Source organism: Entelurus aequoreus, linkage group LG10 (assembly GCF_033978785.1).
Source record: "Entelurus aequoreus isolate RoL-2023_Sb linkage group LG10, RoL_Eaeq_v1.1, whole genome shotgun sequence".
In the NCBI taxonomy this organism is placed as follows: Eukaryota; Metazoa; Chordata; class Actinopteri; order Syngnathiformes; family Syngnathidae; genus Entelurus; species Entelurus aequoreus.
The window spans coordinates 76799980-76823809 of record NC_084740.1 but is presented as its reverse complement, the minus strand read 5'-3'; the positions used below and the strand labels follow the sequence as shown (position 1 = coordinate 76823809).

The 23830-nt window shown below is 42.4% G+C and overlaps 1 protein-coding gene across 1 annotated transcript in view; it reads left to right on the top strand.

The window, feature by feature from the left end:
* Positions 1-23493, top strand: part of LOC133659058 (interphotoreceptor matrix proteoglycan 2-like) — a 50604-nt gene extending 27111 nt beyond the window's left edge. The window contains exons 13-22 of the mRNA XM_062061729.1: positions 978-1176; positions 1334-1932; positions 1994-2257; positions 2326-2545; positions 5077-5287; positions 9198-9386; positions 12202-12403; positions 12477-12556; positions 12683-12734; positions 22379-23493. Coding sequence (XP_061917713.1) covers positions 978-1176; positions 1334-1932; positions 1994-2257; positions 2326-2545; positions 5077-5287; positions 9198-9386; positions 12202-12403; positions 12477-12556; positions 12683-12725 — 2007 coding nt within the window. The 3' untranslated portion in view covers positions 12726-12734; positions 22379-23493. The remainder of the gene's footprint in view (positions 1-977; positions 1177-1333; positions 1933-1993; positions 2258-2325; positions 2546-5076; positions 5288-9197; positions 9387-12201; positions 12404-12476; positions 12557-12682; positions 12735-22378) is intronic.
* Positions 23494-23830: the final 337 nt, after the last annotated feature.

The window sequence follows — 23830 nt, the reverse complement described above, 5'->3', positions numbered from 1 at the left end:
TGTTATGCTAGCTCCTAGCTCCTCTGCTAGCTCCTAGCTCCATAGAACACGCCAATACAATTCAAACACATGATCAACACACACAATCACTCAGCCCAAAAGACCGTTCACCTAACCCAAGGTTCATAAAGCTTATATATTTTTAAAAAGTTACGTACATACGCAAAAAAAAGCCAAAGCTGCATACTCACAGTAGCACGTCTGCGTCTTTGTCATCCAAATCAAAGTAATCCTGGTAAGAGTCTGTGTTGTCCCAGTTCTCTACAGGCGTCTGTGTATCCAAATCAAAAGTCCTCCTGGTTAGAGTCTCTGTTATCCGAGTTCTTCCATCTTGACTGCATCTTTCGGGAATGTAAACAAAGAAGCGCCGGCTGTGTACTGTTGTGGCTGACTACGTTCGAAAAATACGTCCATTTCGCACCGACAACTTTCTTCTTTGCTTGCTCGGCTTCCTTCTCAATAATGCAATGAACATGATTGAAACAGATTCACGAACACAGATGTCCAGAATACTGTGGAATTATGAAATGAAAACAGAGCTTTTTCGTATCGGCTTCAATGTGGAAGGCATACCCGTGTTCGCCGGGCTACGTCACACGCATACGTCATCCTCAGAGGCGTTTCGAACCGGAAGTTTAGCGGCAAATTTAAAATGTCACTTTATAAGTTAACCCGGCCGTATTGGCATGTGTTATAATGTTAAGATTTCATCATTGATATATAAACTATCAGACTGCGTGGTCGGTAGTAGTGGGTTTCAGTAGGCCTTTAAATAAAGAGCATGTTATGTGATCTGTTGACATCCCCTGGATTTGATTACAGGACGTACATGTGTTCAGCAGCGACGTTTATGCTACATTAGTTTCTTTTCATTGAAATCTTCAAAGAGGTTCCCTGATTCAACCTGACGCAGGCTGGAGGCAAAAAGGGTTATTTTGATGGCCTCGCAACATTTTGACATGGTGTTTGCGATGCAGGTCCGCCCTGAGAATGAACCAGAGCCGGAACTCCCAATCCCAGAAGACGTCATGGAAGACGTCAGGAGGGACGAATTCCTGCCCGAGGTGGCTGAAGACGACACGGTGGTCACGATGGAAAGCGATGTGGTCATCCTGGAGGAGAGCGTTGATATATCTTCCCCTCCCGTCGCCACCACGTCGGCACCTGACACCGGCAGTAAGTGTTTATCCACGTGATGTTTCTTTTCTTACCAGTAAATGTTGGACTTTAGCATAAAAACAAACAATACAGCAAACTGGTCTTCAAAGACAGTTGAGCTTTTAGTGTAGCAAGCTTTCTTCTTCCACGCCAAGTCTGACTTTGTTTAACCCAGGCATTAAGGAGGAGGGTTTGCTGCTGGAGAACACTGTGCAAACTACAGCGGCAGAAGAAGAGGACCACCACCAGCAGACACAGGAGGACGTCCCCCCGTTTGAGAGTCAAGAAGAAGGAGTCACGTTGCCTGAACCCCCAGTATTGGTGGAGGCCTCGGGCACCGGTGACATTGACAACCTGCTGTGGTGGCCTGATACCACAACTTTGGCGGCAGCAGAGGCTGAAGATGTGGTCGTTCTGGACGAGGAGCATCTGGACAGTGGCGTCATCACCGAGGAGCTCCTAGCAAGTGAAACAGCAGAAGAGGGCTTTTTTCCTGGTGCTGCAGATGTAACTAGCGAGGCTGGTCAACAAAGTGAATCCAAGCATTCGGAAGAGGCTGAAAGAGCCGCTCCAGAAGAAGTGGAAGGACCTCCAGAAGCTTCAGAGATCGCAACAGATGAACTTGCCGATAACAATATCTTGCTGGTCAACCAGGACACACCAGAACCAACTGCAGCGTCTGCAGAAGAGGAGTCAGCCTTTGCAAATGTACCTGAGATGAAACCAGCTTTGGAGGAGCAACCTGACCTTGTCATCCCTTCACTTGTGGAGGAGGTAAGTTTCAATGTCACGCAGGAAGTAAGAACGAAAACAACTTTCTACCATTTTCCGCTAGATCCAGACCACCGATGAAGATGGCGACCCCAGCTACGAAGTGATCCACTACGGCTCGATCAACCACACGGAGGAGGGCAGCACGGGGTTCCCGCTCAGCGTGTCACACGGCACTGACCCGGCAAGCATCGCCATGCCGGCTAACCCAGGTCGAGCGCTGATGGTCTTCTTTAGCTTGCGGGTGACCAACATGATCTTCTCAGAGGATCTGTTTAACAAGAGCTCGCCAGAGTACAAAGCGTTGGAGCAGCGCTTCCTAGAACTGGTACATTGTAATTGATTGACTTCAATTATATAGCTTGCAACAACTTTTACAATCCTTGTTGTCCCCAGCTCGTGCCCTACCTCCAGTCCAACCTGAGTAACTTTGAGAACCTTGAAATCCTCAACTTCCGCAACGGAAGCATCGTGGTCAACAGCCGGATGAAATTCGGCAAGCCTGTGGCTCAGGGCGTCACCTCCACAGTCTACTTGATCCTGGAGGACTTCTGCAACACGGCCTACCAGACCATGAACCTGGCCATCGATAAGTACTCCCTGGATGTCGAGTCAGGTTAGTTTATTTGCTCGATCCTGACGTCAAACCAAAATTGCCACTAGACTTCAAAGGGTGTCCTGCTGCTGTTACACCCATTAAATGACCTTTGGGAAAAAACATGTTCTTATGTAATATCAATCAATCAATCAATCAATCAATCAATCAATGTTTATTTATATAGCCCTAAATCACAAGTGTCTCAAAGGGCTGTACAAGCCACAACGACATCCTCGGTACAGAGCCCACATACGGGCAAGGAAAAACTCACCCCAGTGGGACGTCGGTGAATGACTATGAGAAACCTTGGAGAGGACCGCATATGTGGGTAACCCCCCCCCTCTAGGGGAGACCGAAAGCAACGGATGTCGAGTGGGTCTGACATAACATTGTGAAAGTCCAGTCCACAGTGGATCCAACACATCAGCGGGAGTCCAGTCCACAGCGGGGCCAACAGGAAACCATCCCGAGCGGAGACGGGTCAGCAGCGCAGAGATGTCCCCAACCGATGCACAGGCTAGTGGTCCACCCGGGGTCCCGGCTCTGGACAGCCAGCACTTCATCCATGGCCACCGGACCTATGCAACTCCCCCTCGCAAGGGACAGGGGAGAAGAGGAGAGAAGAAAAGAAACGGCAGATCAACTGGTCTAAAAAGGGGGGGGTCTATTTAAAGGCTAGATTATACAAATGAGTTTTAAGATGGGACTTAAATGCTTCTACTGAGGTAGCATCTCTAACTGTTACCGGGAGGGCATTCCAGAGTACTGGGGCCCGAATAGAAAACGCTCTATAGCCCGCAGACTTTTTTTTGGCTCTGGGAATCACTAATAAGCCGGAGTTCTTTGAACGCAGATTTCTTGTCGGTATATGAGACCATGAGTCCCTTTCTAATAACTGTCCCTGAAAATAGTGAATCATGTTTATGTTTAACTGTCAAAGTCACTCTAAAGCACACGCTTAGCAGACTGCTGAGCTCACATAAACCAGAAGAAAATAAACAAATCATGACTGAGGCCTTTTTGTTCCTTCGCGTTAATGTATGATGAAATTTCTTTTTGTTGTTCTACAGTTTTCTGAATAAAGCTAATACAAATATGCTAAGTTCCCCAACTTATACAGGCAGACCGTCCTACATTGACAGACATAAAGAATGGCTAAAAGTGGAACGTTATGAATTTTTAAAATGTTTTAATATGAAAATGGAGCGAATGGCGTACCATGCTTTTTGTGTACCTAACAGTTCTGCTTTCCATCAAGTGGTACAGGCAAGGTGGGATGGTTTGGAATGGTAAACTTAAATGAAGCATTTGTTTTTAGCTCTGTCAGACTACAGTTACATCATTGAAAAAAATGAGGTACTGTAACAAGGATTTTTTATCCAAACAGAAGCAGCTCAGTTTGGGCTGTGTCCTCCATCTTAGAACAGACACCCAACACAACTGCTGTATGTGGGTCTCTGGTTACTCAACTGACCTTGAGGGACGGAGGAGGAGGTCACAATGTCCAATAATTCAACCGCAAGGTTGATAGTTCCATCAGAATCTTCCAAATCGAATAGTGGACTATTCTAGTGCTAACAATAAATGTATTTGGCGACAAAGACAAAGACTCCCTTCGTTGTAAACCACAGTATTCTGTTGACCAATGGAGTTTAGCTCCACCTTAGACAGGCTAACTATATCGTGCACCAACAAAAAGGGTGCTAACAGCAACGGGACCATAGATATATCAAAATACGACTGCTAAGTGGTGTCCCTATGTGGCGGCTATTTTAGCGGAGGCTACTTTCCAATTTAAGGTAATGCAATACAATGCAATGGAGAACCCTGACACTTTGCCCCTATTAGGCTCGCTGTAGGCACACAGCTCAAAAAGGGGTGTTGTATCTCGTTATATCATGTTGTTTTGGCATAGTTTGCAATGGAAACAGGTAAAAGGGTTGCCATACCTTTTGTTTCCCAAACTGTTCTGCTTTCAACCAAACAGTTGAGTGAAGTGCAGTTTGCCGCGGTATAGTTTGTATCGGTAAACTCAACCAAGCTTTCGTTTTTGGCGCCATAACTTGGTTTCTATGATAGTGAATAACACAGGTTTGACAGTTTGGTACCCATAATATTGGAGACTGCAAAAAAAAGTGTACCAAACTGAAACCGTTGCCTGGTTACAATAATAAGAGTGGTGTCAGTAAGCCTGATTAACTGTACCGTGGTTAACCAAATCCAAAATGGAAATGCGGCTAAAATGCCTTTGGGTGAAAAATGTGCCTACAAGAGAGAGCTACAGTTTGGTTATGATAGCAGCCTGTCTGGCTCCATTCTAGTGGAATGTACCATACTGTGACCAGTACCTTAACAATATTAGTCAGACATTTTGGGACCCTTAACATTAGAACTGCCAAAAATGGCCAAACACATGGATTGGAATAGAATGGTACAGGTGGATGGACAAGAACTATTCCCATGATATCAAACTGTTCCAGTAAGATCTTTCACTGTCAAACCAACACCACTGCTGAGACATAACATTCTTGCGGTTCTGTGATTTCCAGGCGTCCAGGCGGACCCGTGCAAGTTCCAGGCGTGCAACGACTATGCCGAGTGTAAGGTGAACAAATGGTCTGGGGAGGCAGAGTGTGTGTGTAACGCCGGCTACTTCAGCATAGACGGCCTGCCTTGTCAGAGCATCTGCGAGCTGCGCACCGACTTTTGCCTCAATGATGGCAAATGTGACATCATACCCGGCCAGGGAGCCATCTGCAGGTGGGTGGGGATTCAAGGAAAGTATGTGTGTGTAAAAGTGAGCATTTTCTGGATTTTGAGGCTTAAATCACAGAAGGCACGTCTCTGTTTTTGCATTGAAACGTGCAGGAGAACAGAACAGAGCACCTCCTGCTGGTTTCACAGTGCTTTTACTGGACTGCACTCCTTTTTTCAGACATTGCATAGACAACACGCCATCAGTGTGTGAATGTGGAAATAGTGTCAAAGCGCTTTGAGTTCCTTAAAAAAAGGTAGAAATGCGCTATACAAGTACAACCCATTTACCATTTACCAATAGATGAGTTGAGTCAGTCCAACTCTTCCATCTCATTATGAGAAAGCATGACGATCACATACAACATTGTATATTTGACGCAGTGTTCCCTTACAGACAATGACAAAATTTATATCCGTACATGTAATAACAAATGGTATGCTATTAACCTTTAGTTACATTTTAACAACAGAAAATGATTGTAGTCTTTTTTTCTCCAGAAAGCATTATTAGTACCGGTACATTGTATTAATAACAATGATCTTATTTGGCTATACTCAAGCACTTGAAAATTCAGAAATGTATTGCAGTACTTTTATATTGGACATTTAAAAAAATCATATTAGGAATACATTTTAACCACAATAATATATTTATTTAATTATGTTTACACTCATTGAAGTACTGGAACATAGAAAATGTTCATCCTAAAAGTTATTATCGTATATTGCAATATTTAAAACAAAAAGTAGCACTTGAAGAAATGTAGTCAGTAAATTCATAATAATGACCATAAATGATTTAATTTACTATTTTTAATTACATTTACACTTATTGATTCTTATTTATCCATCCATTTTCTACCACTCGGGGTTCAATTACATTTAAAATATTAGTAGTAGTAGTATTAAAGTTTGAAAAATATTTTTTTTACATTTGTAAAAATAACATTTATAATAATACCAATACCAATAATATAGTTATTTACACAGATTGGTGTATGTGGAAATGCTAAATGATAACCCCCCAAAATAACTATCAGTAAAATTAGGAATGTTGATTCCACAAAATTATTGTAGCTCATAAAATGTTTGAAATATTTCCAAAGATATTCATTAATAATAATAATAATATAATATAAGTATATTTACAAATACATGTTTCATTTTGATCCTTAACATCATTTGTTAGAGAAGTTGTGTAGTTCTACTGCCTTGTATCTATAAAGGACTAAATTGATTATAATATTAACATTATATATTCAGGAATGACTTATATTTGTCTTTGTTGTTTTATGCGTCCGTGCACGTGGGTAACTTGCAAACATTTGGAACATGTATGAGTTGTTGTGTACGACATTTTAAGACTTTTTTTTTTTTTTTTTACCCAAATAATTAGAAGCAGACACGTTGGAGGCCAAGATAACTTTCATTTCACACCAATGACACATCATCAAGTCTTGTTGTTTTACTACATACACAAATGGAAAAACAAAGGTCAAACTTTATGATTCTAGTGCTTATGAAGCATTAGTTTGGCTAGCGTTCTTGGTTGCTTCCAAGCCTGATGATCTAATGGATCAGTCTTTACAAAACCCAAAGCAGTGAAGTTGGGACGTTGTGTAAATGGTAAATAAAAACACAATACAATGATTTGCAAATCCTTTTCAATTTATATTCAATTGAATAGACTGCAAAGACAAGATATTTCATGTTCACACTGAGAAACTTCTTTTTTTTTTTCAAATAATCATTAACTTACAATTTAATGGCAGCAACACATTGCAAAAAAGTTGGCACCAGGGCATTTTTACCACTGTGTTACATGGCCTTTCCTTTTAACAACACTCAGTAAACGTTTGGGAACTGAGGAGACACATTTTTGAAGCTTCTCAGGTGGAATTCTTTCCCAATCTTGCTTGATGTACAGCTTAAGTTGTTCAACAGTCCGGGGGTCTAAGGCTTAATAATGCGCCACACATTTTCAATGGGAGACAGGTCTGGACTACAGGCAGGCCAGTCTAGTACCCGCACTCTTTTACTATGAAGCCACGTTGATGTAACACGTGGCTTGGCATTGTCTTGCTGAAATAAGCAGGGGCGTCCATGATAACAACATATGTTGCTCCAAAAGCTGTATGTACCTTTCAGCATTAATGGTGCCTTCACAGATGTGTAAGTTACCCATGTCTTGGCCACTAATACACCCCCATACCATCACACATGCTGCCTTTTACACTTTGCGCCTAGAACAATCTAGATGGTTCTTTTCTTCTTTGGCGTCCACAGTTTCCAAAAACAATTTGAAATGTGGACTCGTCAGACCACAGAACACTTTTCCACTTTGTATCAGTCCATCTTAGATGAGCTCAGGCCCAGCCAAGCCAGCAGCGTTTCTAGGTGTTGAATAAATGTGGTGATAAATGGCTTTGCTTTGCATAGGAGAGTTTGAACTTGCACTTACAGATGTAGTGACAAACTGTAGTTACTGACTGTGGCTTTCTGAAGTGTTCCTGAGCTCACGTGGTGATATCCTGATGTCGTTGTTTTTGATGCAGTACCGCCTTAGGGATGGAAGGTCACAGGGATTCAATGTTGATTTTCTGCCTTGCCACTTATGTGCAGTGATTTTTCCAGATACTCTGAACCTTTGGATGATATTACGGAGCGTAGATGGTGAAATCCCTAAATTCCTTGCAACAGCTCGTGAAGAAATGTTGTTCTTAAACTGTTGGACAATCTGCTCAGGCATTTGTTGACAAAGTGGTGACCCTCGCCCCATCCTTGTTTGTGAATGACTGAGCATTTCATGGAAGCTGCTTTTATACCCAATCATGGCACCCACCTGTTCCCAATTAGCCTGTTCACCTGTGGGATGTTCCAAATAAATGATAAGTTGGTAGAGTGGCTGTGCCAGCAATCGGAGGGTTGCTGGTTACTGGGGTTCAATCCCCACCTTCTACCTTCCTAGTCACGTCCGTTGTGTCCTTGGGCAAGACACTTCACCCTTGCTCCTGATGGCTGCTGGTTAGCGCCTTGCATGGCAGCTCCCTCCATCAGTGTGTGAATGGGTGAATGTGGAAATACTGTCAAAGCGCTTTGAGTAACTTGAAGGTAGAAAAGCGCTATACAAGTATAACCCATTTATCATTTATTTATCATTTATAAAAGGGTTAAACTTGTATAGCGCTTCTCTACCTTCAAGGTACTCAAAGCGCTTTGACACTATTTCCACATTCACCCATTCACACACACATTCACACACTGATGGCGGGAGCTGCCATGCAAGGCGCTAACCAGCAGCCATCAGGAGCAAGGGTGAAGTGTCTTGCCCAAGGACACAACGGACGTGACTAGGATGGTAGAAGGTGGGGATTGAACCCCAGTAACCAGCAACCCTCCGATTGCTGCCACTCTACCAACTTCGCCACGCCGTCCCCCGTTCCAAATAAGTGTTTGATGAGCATTCCTCAACTTTATCAGTAATTTTTGCCGCTTGTGCCAGCTTTTTTGAGACATGTTGCAGGCATCAAATTCCAAATGAGCTAATATTTGCAAACAATAACAAAGTTTACCAGAAAGTTTTCCAGTTTGAACATGAAATATTTTGTCTTTGCAGTCGACTCAATTGAATATCGGTTGAAAAGGATTTGCAATTCATTGTATTCTGTTTTTATTTAACATTTACACAACGTGCCAACTTCACTGCTTTTGGGTTTCTTTCTTTATAATTGGCTTTAAAAAACACCAAGTTGGCTTGCAAAAAGTAGTTCAATACCTTTGAATGACAATAAAGCAGACTAAGCACAAATGCGAGCAGGGCTGAATTGGTCTGCATTTGTGGTCCTAGCTTTGACTGTGAAGAGAAATACTTTGATCTTCAGATTTTTCCTGAGATCTTGTCGTCTTTTTCTAGGTGTCGCGTCGGAGAGAACTGGTGGTACCGAGGAGAGCATTGCGAGGAGTACGTATCGGAGCCTCTGGTGGTGGGCATAGCGGTGGCCTCTGTGGCCGGCTTCCTACTGGTGGCGTCTGGTGTCATCTTCTTCCTCGCCAGGACGCTACGAGATCAATACGATAAGGACGAGTCTGAGGACCCCATACGGTGAGGCCTTTGAAATAATCACAGACCTTCGAAATAGCAAAACTTTGTTTTTAGTAAGGAACCAGATGATTTCTGGATTACACAAACAGGCAATCTGGGCCGTGCTTGGGGAAACTTGACACCAACAAGATCTGTTGGTGTCGGCCCACTTCCTAGCATTCTTGTATGTTGCTCGTGCACAAGCATGGATTGCAACATAGAACCATCCAGCACTCCCTCTGCAGATTTGAAGGGTGCCAGACCATGGTACCTGCTTTCAGTGACTGATTTAAAATGCTCAAAATTAAGAACGAAGACTTCACCATTTTTTTAATAACCGCCTGGTTAGGACAGAATTAGCAAATACATCTCAAGGACTTGCCACTTGTCCGCCATATGTAAAATCTGAATCTTCCACCCAATCTCACTCTCCTTCATTATGTTATTTTATAGCAGTCACGCAAAAGCAGGTCACATACTTAGCCGTCCATCCACAAGTGATGTGTCTGGATTTTGTCGCCTGTGGAGCAAACATGCTAATCTCAGCCGATTAACTGATCCCATAGGGTGTTAATTTACTGCTATTTACGCAATTGTCTTTCTGATCTTCTGCTTAGAGAGAATTATTCTGCATTACTAAAGAGGAATTAAAGGTATTACAGGTTATTAAGTTCACTTCTTGATTCCTGGACTATTTGTGCTTTTATACATATAGTTCCAATGGAGATACATGTTTCAAATATTTGTAAAAAAGGCAAAATTTAACATTTTCTGGTATTGGTGAGCAATGACTACAAGGATGGAAACTGGAACCTCTTTTGTTGATGATAATATGGATGATATTGCAGGCTGCGGTGCACTAATCTTTAACAAGACATCTTGAGAAAATAAACTAGTTACATGGTGAACAGAAGACATGGTAACCACAGAAATGCTAAAGTGAAGTTGGAAGGTGACCAGTTTCATCCATTTTCATGCTCCTTGTTATTAAAGTGAAAACTGACTTGGACTGTCGATTAGGTTTAGCTTTTCACACACAAGTTTTAAGTCAGGAATACAAACTAGGGTTGGCGTTTCAAAACAGAAATAGGGTTTCAAACTTGAGGTTAAGGCTATGTTAGATTTAAACACGTTGCTATGCTCGTCCTCATCTATGAGCAATTTCACTTTGACGAGGTACACTCCTTCTTCCTGTGAAAGGGGCACAAGGATGATAATGGTTACAATTTTTATTTATTTACACAAAAGTTTGATATAACGCGGCTCAATACAACACAATATTTTAACGCAATCATGCCATGGACCCCGAATTTTACCCGTTTACATTGCGGTGTGGTCACCAGTAGACTTGGGTCTGGGGGACTAGCTAACGAGCTAAATCTGTTATGCGTCTTAGCGGGCTCACCGTAGCTTGTTACCCGTAAACTGGGCTAGTTAGCTCAACATGGCTAACGCTTGCAAGCGTGTCCACGGCATCTAAAGTTATGAAAGTAACTGGCAGGAACAACCTCTCCATGAGAAGGGTGCAAGACCACCAAGAGGGCATACTCACCATTTTTCCTGTCTTCGGAGCGGGGGGCTTCAGACCGAGGCTAGCTTAGTTCTGCTAGCTTAGGAGCTAGCTATTGAAAGTAAAGCGCTGAAACAAAAAGGGCAAGTGCTTTGTAAATTCAATAAGACTACAAAATGTGTTGGAGAAGGGCTGAAGGAGGCTATCAAATATTAAGAAACACACAAAATAGAAAGATAGCAATTATCCTTTGAAAAAATAGTTCGCTGCTGTTGGTTTAGCTGTGTTCCTTCACCAACAGCAGCAAAACATTTTTTATTCTTTGTCGGAAAAAAACAAAAATTCTATATAACGCGACCTTGGGAATAACGCGATCGGTATGGACCCCAACGACCACGTAATCTCGAAATTTGGAGCGTTTGACTGGCAAAGAAATCAGACCTGTGTCACTTGAGGGCAAAAAAACCCCGATTTGGTTGGGCTCATGATACAGGGAGGTAAATGATGCGAACACGTTTGTTACTGGATACTTTCTAATACACTTTTGCCTTGGATACTTTGTATCTATGATGCAACTATAATTATTTGACACTGGTTACAAGGGGAAAAGCCGAAAGTGGATACAGCATATACATTTGTTAAGCTTGTGTGCACTTAGCTGTTGTATAGCTAAAGTAGGCTTACCATGTTTACTTTTTGTCCATTTCTTCACTAAAATAGAAAGAAAGAAAAGACTGCTTAACAAAGAACATTTAAATCAGGGGTCCCCAAACTTTTTGACTCGGGGGCCGCATTGGGTTAAAATGTGGCCGGGGGGTTGGGCTATATATATATATATATATATATATATATATATATATATATACATACACGTATATATATATTCCTTGCACACTAATTGAGGGAAATAGCGCGGACTTGCCGCGCACTCGCCCTAAACTGCAGCGCGAGCGCGATGATGTCACATTATCGATGGGAAAATGCATTTTTCGACAATATGATTTGCCTGAGTGGCTAGGAGACACCGAGAGTAACAAGCGGTAGAAAATGGATTAGAAAGGACAGATTTAAAAAATAATACTAAAAAAATATATAAACATTTTTTTTTATCTTGGGACTTCCCGCGGGCCGGATTTTTGACACTGGTGGCGGTATCCCGGCCCGCGGGACCCCTGATTTCGATATTAATTGGTTGTCCAATTTTGTAAAAGTACACATGCTGCAGGACTACTTATGTCGGAGACTTCAGATGCAAGCTGATACTTGTTTTGAGGATATCAGGCCAATATCCAATATCAACATTGGATCAACATTTATTCTCCAAAGGCGGGCGGAGAGCATTCCATCGCTGGAGCGGGCGACCAAGTACAACCCCATGTACGAGAGCGAGGCCACCACGGGCTACAGCCACTATTACCGCCGCTACCCTGAGGCTGCCATCTACAGCAGCGCCAGCGCCGAGGCCTCCACCGACTTCAGCAGCGAGGAGATCCGACACATCTACGAGAACAGCGAACTGACCAAGGAGGTGAGTTGGTGGTGCGCCACTTTTGACGGTGTTCAGTGGATAGTTTATCTCCATATCTCCTTCTTCCTGACAGGAAATCCAAGACAGGATACGCATCATCGAGCTTTACGCCAAGGACCGCCAGTTTGCAGATTTTGTGCGGCAGCATCAAGCGTAAGCACCCTTCTGCAGATGTTTGTCACGTGTCCACCAGAGACTCTGTGGTCTTGTTGACACGTACTCCTCATGAACTACTTTCTAGGAAGTAACTAACTTATTTGGACAAATGTTTGTGTGCAGAGTCCTGGACACAAGAAGAGAAAGTTCTTCTGCACAGACATGAAACAAGAAGGTATATTTTTGGTTAATAATTCCATTGAAACCTGTGTCAAAGTCATGAGATACTGAAAACATGTCACGCAAACATCGTGATATAACAATTACTTATGAACAAATCCTCACCATTTAGTCAATTCCGTATAAAGTGTATTTAACATTTGTAACATTTGTTATATTTTTACCCAAAAAAGACCCAGCATCATTTTTGTGTGTTTCAGATCAAATGTGGACAATAATGCTTTTCATAGTTGCGTGGCCAAATATCACGTCTATAATCTGTATTTAGCTGCAATTCATTGAGTTTATGAAGGGCAAACATTAAGGTTTTTTATTTTTTTTTACAGCTGAATGCTTCAAATGAGAAATACAAACTCGCCAAAATGATTAAACATTTTCGATTAGCAAAGATATTAATAATAAAAACAAATGTCGTAAAAGTAAAACATGTCGTGAATAATTTTCCAATTAGTATATAGGGGTGGGAACTGAAGAAAGTCATTGATCATCCTATATTACACCAATTATATTGCCATAATTGCAGTGAACATTTGTTTTTAGTCTATTTCTTTTGTCAGAGTTACACATTTTCTAAAAATATCCCCTTCTTAAGCAAAACACCGTCGCGGCAGCTAGTTCTCTTTAAGATGAACTTTCATTTAGAAAAAAATAATACTTTTGCAGTTATTACCGTATGTTTAATATTTTGCAATGTTACATTTAAGATATGAAATATTGTAATAAAACATGTTCTGACCCCCCATGGGTTGTCCCTACTTTGTTCACTCTAACTCTTCTACTTTTGCCATTTGTCAAAACATGCGCCCCCTACTGTAATACAATTATCTTCAATCTTTTATGATCTTTAGACAAATTGTCAATGATTTATGGACAAGTAGTTGCTAAGTGCAGACATGGCCATGTTTTTCAACCTGTCTTGCTCACGTGCTTGTTAATCCCAGAACGGTGCGTGGTGATTTGGCAAAAAAATCTAATTTGTGGAGCCTATTGAGGGGTGTGAGAAATTACAAGTCAATCTGATTTCTAGGCAAACATTGGGGTTTAATAACTGCGCCAGTGTATTTGATCAAATGACTGGCTGAAATAAGCAATCCCAGTCTAATCCATAAATGATCGTGCCTAAATCTAGCCAACCACGGAAGGCACCACACAATATAAACCAATCAGAAGCAACATAAGGCGGGTCTTGGCATCTGTATCTTTCACACACACCTCAGCGCAGTGTTGTCAAACTTGGCGACTTGATCTCTAATGCTAGGTTCACACCAACGGCGCTTTGACGGCGCTTTAAAGCGGCATGCAAAGCGGCGTTACAGCGTAACAAAGCCTGATTAAAGCGTGAGGGTCCTAATGGATGGTGGGAAAGCTTGTAGTGAAGCGGGACATGCGGCAAGTTCGCCAAAATTTTTTCAACGGTTTAAAAAAATTCTGCGCTCTGTCAAGAATGGAAAAAAACGCAGAGAGCGTATCAAAGCATGACAAAGCTCAGCAAAACTTGACTAAAAGGTAGGAAAGCTTAACAGATCTTGGTTGAAAGCGCGGACCCCAACTACAAAGAGGAAGTGACTGTGATATTGACTAGTGACATTGAAACTTTTTTACAAATCCGTTCTCTTTTGCATCATTGCCTTTTTTATACGATGATCATTGTTTCTGCACTTCTTTAGAGTTTGCTGTTTGATGTTGCACTTTGACATTACTGTCTATCATTTTTCTGTATGAAAATTTTAATATAAAAGAGAATATGTTACGTTTTATAAAAGAAATGCCTTTTATTATTTTCAACTAGCATAAAAATGAAAGATAGATATTTATTAAGATGAGAAAAATAAAAGAAATGAAGATATAAAACAATGTATAACGAAAAAAAAAGAGAAATTGAAAAAATAAATGAATATAAAAAATAAAAGAAATGCCATTTAATGTTGTCAACTAGCATAAAAAATGAAAGATATATATTTATTAAGATGAGAAAAATAAAAGAAATGAAGATATAAAACATAATAATGAAAAAAAAAGAGAAATTGAAAAAATAAATAAATAAATGATAAATGGGTTATACTTGTATAGCGCTTTTCTACCTTCAAGGTACTCAAAGCGCTTTGACACTATTTCCACATTCACCCATTCACACACACATTCACACACTGATGGCGGCAGCTGCCATGCAAGGCGCTAACCAGCAGCCATCAGGAGCAAGGGTGAAGTGTCTTGCCCAAGGACACAACGGACGTGACTAGGATGGTAGAAGGTGATATAAAAAATAAAAGAAATGCCATTTAATGTTGTCAACTAGCATAAAAAATGAAAGATAGATATTTATTAAGATGAGAAAAATAAAACAAATGAAGATATAAAACATAATATAATGAAAAAAAAAGAGAAATTGAAAAAATAAATATAAAAATGTGTGGAAAACAGTATACTGAGTTTTTCACATTTTTTTCTTATTTGTGTTGTAACAATGCACAACAGAGCTTGATAATCATGTCAGAGCCTGATTTAAAGCGTCAGGATCGCATCAAAACGTAATAAAGTTCAATAAAGCGTAATACAACGTATCAAAGCGTGATTTAAAGCGTATCAAAACGAGATCAAAGTGGCATCAAATCGTGAGGAACCGTAACAAAGCGGCAACTAATTGGTATCAAGAGCGTATCAGAGCGTATCAAAGCATAACATTACTTCGGAGATCGGGATATTCCTGGAAAAATTGACAAAAATGACGGCGCTTTGCTCGCCGCTTTGCTCGCCGCTTTATAGCGCGGCAAGCGCCGTTGGTGTGAATCAGGCATGAAGCTCAAATCTTTCCAACTCCTCTTAGTGACCCTTCCATTTCTCACAAGCGACGAGCGACAAATCTAGCGACTTTTTTGGATGTTTTGGAGACATGAAAGTGTGCATCAATGTACTGGTGGATGGTGCTTTACCCTGTTTGCTGAATGTCTGCTCTTGGACAGTGTGCATCAATGTACTGGTGGATGGTGCTTTACCCTGTTTGCTGAATGTCTGCTCTTGGACAGTGTGCATCAATGTACTGGTGGATGGTGCTTTACCCTGTTTGCTGAATGTCTGCTCTTGGACAGTGTGCATCAATGTACTGGTGGATGGTGCTTTACCCTGTTTGCTGAATGTCTGCTCTTGGACAGTGTGCATCAATGTACTGGTGGATGGTGCTTTACCCTGTTTGCTGAATGTCTGCTCTTGGACAGTGTGCATCAATGTACTGGTGGATGGTGCTTTACCCTGTTTGCTGAATGTCTGCTCTTGGACAGTGTGCATCAATGTACTGGTGGATGGTGCTTTACCCTGTTTGCTGAATGTCTGCTCTTGGACAGTGTGCATCAATGTACTGGTGGATGGTGCTTTACCCTGTTTGCTGAATGTCTGCTCTTGGACAGTGTGCATCAATGTACTGGTGGATGGTGCTTTACCCTGTTTGCTGAATGTCTGCTCTTGGACAGTGTGCATCAATGTACTGGTGGATGGTGCTTTACCCTGTTTGCTGAATGCAGTGTGCATCAATGTACTGGTGGATGGTGCTTCACCCTGTTTGCTGAATGTCTGCTCTTGGACAGTGTGCATCAATGTACTGGTGGATGGTGCTTTACCCTGTTTGCTGAATGTCTGCTCTTGGACAGTGTGCATCAATGTACTCGTGGATGGTGCTTTACCCTGTTTGCTGAATGTCTGCTCTTGGACAGTGTGCATCAATGTACTGGTGGATGGTGCTTTACCCTGTTTGCTGAATGTCTGCTCTTGGACAGTGTGCATCAATGTACTCATGGATGGTGCTTTACCCTGTTTGCTGAATGTCTGCTCTTGCACAGTGTGCATCAATGTACTGGTGGATGGTGCTTTACCCTGTTTGCTGAATGTCTGCTCTTGGACAGTGTGCATCAATGTACTGGTGGATGGTGCTTTACCCTGTTTGCTGAATGTCTGCTCTTGGACAGTGTGCATCAATGTACTGGTGGATGGTGCTTCACCCTGTTTGCTGAATGTCTGCTCTTGGACAGTGTGCATCAATGTACTGGTGGATGGTGCTTTACCCTGTTTGCTGAATGTCTGCTCTTGGACAGTGTGCATCAATGTACTCATGGATGGTGCTTTACCCTGTTTGCTGAATGTCTGCTCTTGCACAGTGTGCATCAATGTACTGGTGGATGGTGCTTCACCCTGTTTGCTGAATGTCTGCTCTTGGACAGTGTGCATCAATGTACTGGTGGATGGTGCTTCACCCTGTTTGCTGAATGTCTGCTCTTGGACAGTGTGCATCAATGTACTGGTGGATGGTGCTTTACCCTGTTTGCTGAATGTCTGCTCTTGGACAGTGTGCATCAATGTACTCGTGGACGGTGCTTTACCCTGTTTGCTGAATGTCTGCTCTTGGACAGTGTGCATCAATGTACTGGTGGATGGTGCTTCACCCTGTTTGCTGAATGTCTGCTCTTGGACAGTGTGCATCAATGTACTGGTGGATGGTGCTTCACCCTGTTTGCTGAATGTCTGCTCTTGGACAGTGTGCATCAATGTACTGGTGGATGGTGCTTCACCCTGTTTGCTGAATGTCTGCTCTTGGACAGCCTGTACTGAAAGCCCATTTCCTTGTACTTTGAAGTGGAATGACAATGCCGTCCAATCAGAGAGGAGACACACACCCACTCTGTGTAAAACTGTTGCTGTTACTGCCTCGCTTTACAGAGTGAGATGTAAATAGAATTATTTCCTCACTGTCACGCTTCAAATCAAAATAAAGCCATCGTTCATGTTATGGCCGGTCAATAGACAGAAGAGCCAGCAGAGAAAACCATTTTCAATTCATTTCTAACCGGAAATGAATGGAAAAAGGTTTTCTCTGCATTTGTGTTCTCAATTTGTATCTTTTCTACGTCTTTGTGTTGCCAAGTCCCCAGTATTGAAGGTGTGCACTAGGAGGCCACAGGGAGCTGAGGACATCAGTCATCAGTTGCCAAGTCCCCAGTATTGAAGGTGTGCACTAGGAGGCCAAAGGGAGCTGAGGACATCAGTCATCAGTTGCCAAGTCCCCAGTATTGAAGGTGTGCACTAGGAGGCCACAGGGAGCTGAGGACATCAGTCATCAGTTGCCAAGTCCCCAGTATTGAAGGTGTGCACTAGGAGGCCACAGGGAGCTGAGGACATCAGTCATCAGTTGCCAAGTCCCCAGTATTGAAGGTGTGCACTAGGAGGCCACAGGGAGCTGAGGACATCAGTCATCAGTTGCCAAGTCCCCAGTATTGAAGGTGTGCACTAGGAGGCCAAAGGGAGCTGAGGACATCAGTCATCAGTTGCCAAGTCCCCAGTATTGAAGGTGTGCACTAGGAGGCCACAGGGAGCTGAGGACATCAGTCATCAGTTGCCAAGTCCCCAGTATTGAAGGTGTGCATTAGGAGGCCACAGGGAGCTGAGGACATCAGTCCTAATGTATAAATCCACCTTCAAAGTGGCCACATTGCTGGTAAAAAGGGACAATTGTTTTCGAATGCTTCATGCCATAAAAGTCTCACTCTTGTCATTTTCTGAAAATTGGCCGCCCTGCATGTATGCTAGCCACAACCCACAGGGGGCGCCACTGTGCAACACAATCAACAAATCAGGACAGCACAAACAACACAATACACTTGTGTATTGTGTTGTTTGGATTTGGATTTGGATTTGGATACTTATCCATAGCTGCTCATTAGGACCGTAAAGATCCATAAAAAGCAAGCCTGACTGATCCAATGTAGAAGTCATCCATCTTCCTGCAGCTCCACGTCAAAGTGGTGTAGTGGGAGTCATGTGCCAGGCAGGCTGTGAGATTGTCAACAAGCTGTAACACAACTCATCTCCACTTTTTACTGGCTGGGATTTTGTAGTTCAAACTTGCTCGCTTCACATTTCCAGAACAATTCAAATGCTTTACAAAAAGGGAATACTTGCATTTGCATTCCTGCAACAACACGACGTGCACAACTAGAGTAGACCTCCTTCCACAACTAGAGTAGACCTCCTTCCACAACTAGAGTAGACCTCCTTCCACAACTAGAGTAGACCTCCTTCCACAACTAGAGTCGACCTCCTTCCACAACTAGAGTAGACCTCCTTCCACAACTAGAGTAGACCTCCTTCCACAACTAGAGTAGACCTCCTTCCACAACTAGAGTAGACCTCCTTCCACAACTAGAGTAGACCTCCTTCCACAACTAGAGTAGACCTCCTTCCACAACTAGAGTAGACCTCCTTCCACAACTAGAGTAGACCTCCTTCCACAACTAGAGTAGACCTCCTTCCACAACTAGAGTAGACCTCCTTCCACAACTAGAGTAGACCTCCTTCCACAACTAGAGTAGACCTCCTTCCACAACTAGAGTAGACCTCCTTCCACAACTAGAGTAGACCTCCTTCCACAACTAGAGTAGACCTCCTTCCACAACTAGAGTAGACCTCCTTCCACAACTAGAGTAGACCTCCTTCCACAACTAGAGTAGACCTCCTTCCACAACTAGAGTAGACCTCCTTCCACAACTAGAGTAGACCTCCTTCCACAACTAGAGTAGACCTCCTTCCACAACTAGAGTAGACCTCCTTCCACAACTAGAGTAGACCTCCTTCCACAACTATAGTAGACCTCCTTCCACAACTAGAGTAGACCTCCTTCCACAACTAGAGTAGACCTCCTTCCACAACTAGAGTCGACCTCCTTCCACAACTAGAGTAGACCTCCTTCCACAACTAGAGTAGACCTCCTTCCACAACTAGAGTAGACCTCCTTCCACAACTAGAGTAGACCTCCTTCCACAACTAGAGTAGACCTCCTTCCACAACTAGAGTAGACCTCCTTCCACAACTAGAGTAGACCTCCTTCCACAACTAGAGTAGACCTCCTTCCACAACTATAGTAGACCTCCTTCCACAACTAGAGTAGACCTCCTTCCACAACTAGAGTAGACCTCCTTCCACAACTAGAGTCGACCTCCTTCCACAACTAGAGTAGACCTCCTTCCACAACTAGAGTAGACCTCCTTCCACAACTAGAGTAGACCTCCTTCCACAACTAGAGTCGACCTCCTTCCACAACTAGAGTAGACCTCCTTCCACAACTAGAGTAGACCTCCTTCCACAACTAGAGTAGACCTCCTTCCACAACTAGAGTAGACCTCCTTCCACAACTATAGTAGACCTCCTTCCACAACTAGAGTAGACCTCCTTCCACAACTAGAGTAGACCTCCTTCCACAACTAGAGTAGACCTCCTTCCACAACTAGAGTAGACCTCCTTCCACAACTAGAGTAGACCTCCTTCCACAACTAGAGTAGACCTCCTTCCACAACTAGAGTCGACCTCCTTCCACAACTAGAGTAGACCTCCTTCCACAACTAGAGTCGACCTCCTTCCACAACTAGAGTAGACCTCCTTCCACAACTAGAGTCGACCTCCTTCCACAACTAGAGTAGACCTCCTTCCACAACTAGAGTAGACCTCCTTCCTCAACTAGAGTAGACCTCCTTCCACAACTAGAGTAGACCTCCTTCCACAACTAGAGTAGACCTCCTTCCACAACTAGAGTAGACCTCCTTCCACAACTAGAGTAGACCTCCTTCCACAACTAGAGTAGACCTCCTTCCACAACTAGAGTAGACCTCCTTCCACAACTAGAGTAGACCTCCTTCCACAACTAGAGTCGACCTCCTTCCACAACTAGAGTAGACCTCCTTCCACAACTAGAGTAGACCTCCTTCCACAACTAGAGTAGACCTCCTTCCACAACTAGAGTAGACCTCCTTCCACAACTAGAGTAGACCTCCTTCCACAACTAGAGTCGACCTCCTTCCACAACTAGAGTAGACCTCCTTCCACAACTAGAGTAGACCTCCTTCCTCAACTAGAGTAGACCTCCTTCCACAACTAGAGTAGACCTCCTTCCACAACTAGAGTAGACCTCCTTCCACAACTAGAGTAGACCTCCTTCCACAACTAGAGTAGACCTCCTTCCACAACTAGAGTAGACCTCCTTCCACAACTAGAGTAGACCTCCTTCCACAACTAGAGTAGACCTCCTTCCACAACTAGAGTCGACCTCCTTCCACAACTAGAGTAGACCTCCTTCCACAACTAGAGTAGACCTCCTTCCACAACTAGAGTAGACCTCCTTCCACAACTAGAGTAGACCTCCTTCCACAACTAGAGTAGACCTCCTTCCACAACTAGAGTAGACCTCCTTCCACAACTAGAGTCGACCTCCTTCCACAACTAGAGTAGACCTCCTTCCACAACTAGAGTAGACCTCCTTCCACAACTAGAGTAGACCTCCTTCCACAACTAGAGTCGACCTCCTTCCACAACTAGAGTAGACCTCCTTCCACAACTAGAGTAGACCTCCTTCCACAACTAGAGTAGACCTCCTTCCAGGCAGAACAATTCTAGCCAGTCAGACGCTTCCATTCAAATTTCAAACAAGGGGTTAAATGTTTACAGTTAGGGGTTTAAACTAGGGCTAGCTTTTCAAACTTAAGTTTGTTTTTCATTTAGGGATGTTCTGATCATCCATGAGTGATACCATCACATGTATTGACTGAAAATGGCTCAATTTATTTATGGTGAGTGGGATTGACAGTTTAACAATATCAACACAATATTTAATCGAGTTTCTTACTTTATTCATAATAAAACTACCATCTATCCATCCATTTTCTACCTCTTGTCCCTCTCGGGGGCGTAGGGGTGCTGGTGCCTATCCCAGCTGCATTCGGGCGGAAGGCGGGTACTACGGTTTAAATCCTCTGGTTTTTGCTCTCATTTCCTGTACACAGGAGGTTGTGTACAGGAAATGATCCCTGAATTAGACAACACAATTTAAAAAAACAACAAAGTACAAATATATTCACATCTTTAGTATCGATCACATATTGTTACTGCCTTTTGTTTCGATTATCCTCTCTCCCCACTCTTATTCATCTACTTGTTCATTTCCTGTTAATAACTGCTGTAATATGTTTTCATCTACACTTCTTAAACTTTACTTAGCACTTATTTCTTGCGTCTTTTTAAAGCTAGCTTATTGGCTAGCTTAGCAGGTGCAGACCTGGCTTGCTCTCGTGTAACATCTTTAGCCTTGTCCTCCAATGATAACAGTACTTAAAATACTAAGAAATGCAGTTGATTTGCCACAATGGAGGTGATTATTATTAGCTTCAGGGAGCGGTTCCACACGGAGTATAGAGATAACTGCAAGCCTCAGTGGGACTAAAAATAAAGTGTCAGCCAGAGGGGACTTTGTTAATTAATCAGCAATGGCAAACACATACTTTTTCACAAAAATGGTCCAATAGGAATCATAGTTTGAAACACTTACCCAGATATGCTAAAAAGTTAGGGGATTGAAGTGGAAAGAGAGAATTGGACATTTCTGGAACTTTCATCCCCCACATATTCGTGCCTCTGACCCATTACAATCATTCAAAAAACAGTTAAAAACTAACCTCTTCAAACAAACTTTTAATCTCCATTAACCTGAACTTTTAAATGTTCTTTCTTATTTATTGATTGATTTTTTTTAAAGCATCTATGAGTCTTGATAAAAGCAATATAAAAAAAGTATTCATATCTTAAATGATGTATGTTTTCTCTCCTTTGCAGGACAACATCAGGATTCCAAAAGACTGCACTAAAAATCACTGACTTATCTTCATCCTGTCTTCATGGCTGCATCTTTCTTCCTTCCTTCCTCGGTGCCTTCTGCTGGACATGTCTCTCTGTGGGAAAATGGACATCATTTAACGATCATGCAGTTTTAAGTCCATTCCTGATGAAAAGTATTGCTTGTGTACTGTAGTACAGCCACATAGGACGGTGCTATGTTTTATTGACCTTTTCAATGTAGTGATATATCATAAAAGTCACATTTGACATTTAAAAGACAAACAACGCTTCACATCAAGATGGCCAAATGTTTGTGTTTTGGCATCCCAAAGTTGGACCAATCAGACGCTTGTTGACACACTAGAGAGCGGTAGAGGCAGCAGACGAGGAGAAGCCGTTTCAGCATCCAGAAGTCAATGAAAACGCATTGCATCTTTTACATGCCATTGGTAGAAAAGATGCACAAATGGACATAAACATTTGAAGGTTAGCAGTACGTTCTTTAAATGAGACTACGGTTTGGCTCAGACGCCATGTGTGTGTTTTCTTTGGTACTCGCTTACATTCCACCATTTGGACACGTTATGCTCCATCATTGTTGTCCTGCTGAGCAGTAAATCGTAGCTGTCCTACCTCGTTATGTGCAATCTTTAGCTCCCGTTAAACACACATACACATGATACAAGGCTTCTGCAGTTCTAATACAGTGGAACCTCTACAATCCAGCGACACTCATTGAGCTTTTTCACACATTTCTTGCAAACGAAAGCAGCCTCAAAATGCCAAGTAAAATGATAATGACAGTTTGATCTTGGAACATATTTCTATGTTCATTATTTGTTAGGGGATTTCATATGGAAAAAGTTGTTACTAAATCCAAACAAATCATCAAATGTTAGACCTTAGAAGTTCCACTGTACATTTAATGTTTATGAAATTACATCCAAGCACGGACGTTATGTCATGTAAATATGATGGAATATTAGGATGCATATCACTGTTGTTCCATTTAATAACCATATACATTTTTTATACTCTCTCACCACCTGTGTTTCCATACTGTGCAGCTGTTTCAATTCCTTGTCATGTGTCCGTAATAAAAAACATTTGTACAAGAGCCAACTTACAATGTGACTCTTTGGCTTCATCCATGCTGCCAGGCGATTAGCGCCTCAATCCCTCAAGAAGATTAGCCTCACAGGTGCGGCCGTGACATCGACGCTAATCAGCCTACGTCGCATGCATGCACACGTGTGACGCAGGGCCCTGTTTACTGCTTGACACAATAGAGCCTCTGCTGGTAGAAAACAAGTAGAGCACTCTGTCTTGAGAAAACACTCACACATGCACACACATATACATATATATATATATACATACAGTATATATATATACACTGCTCAAAAAAATTTAAGGAACATTTTGAAAACACATCAGATATCAATGGTG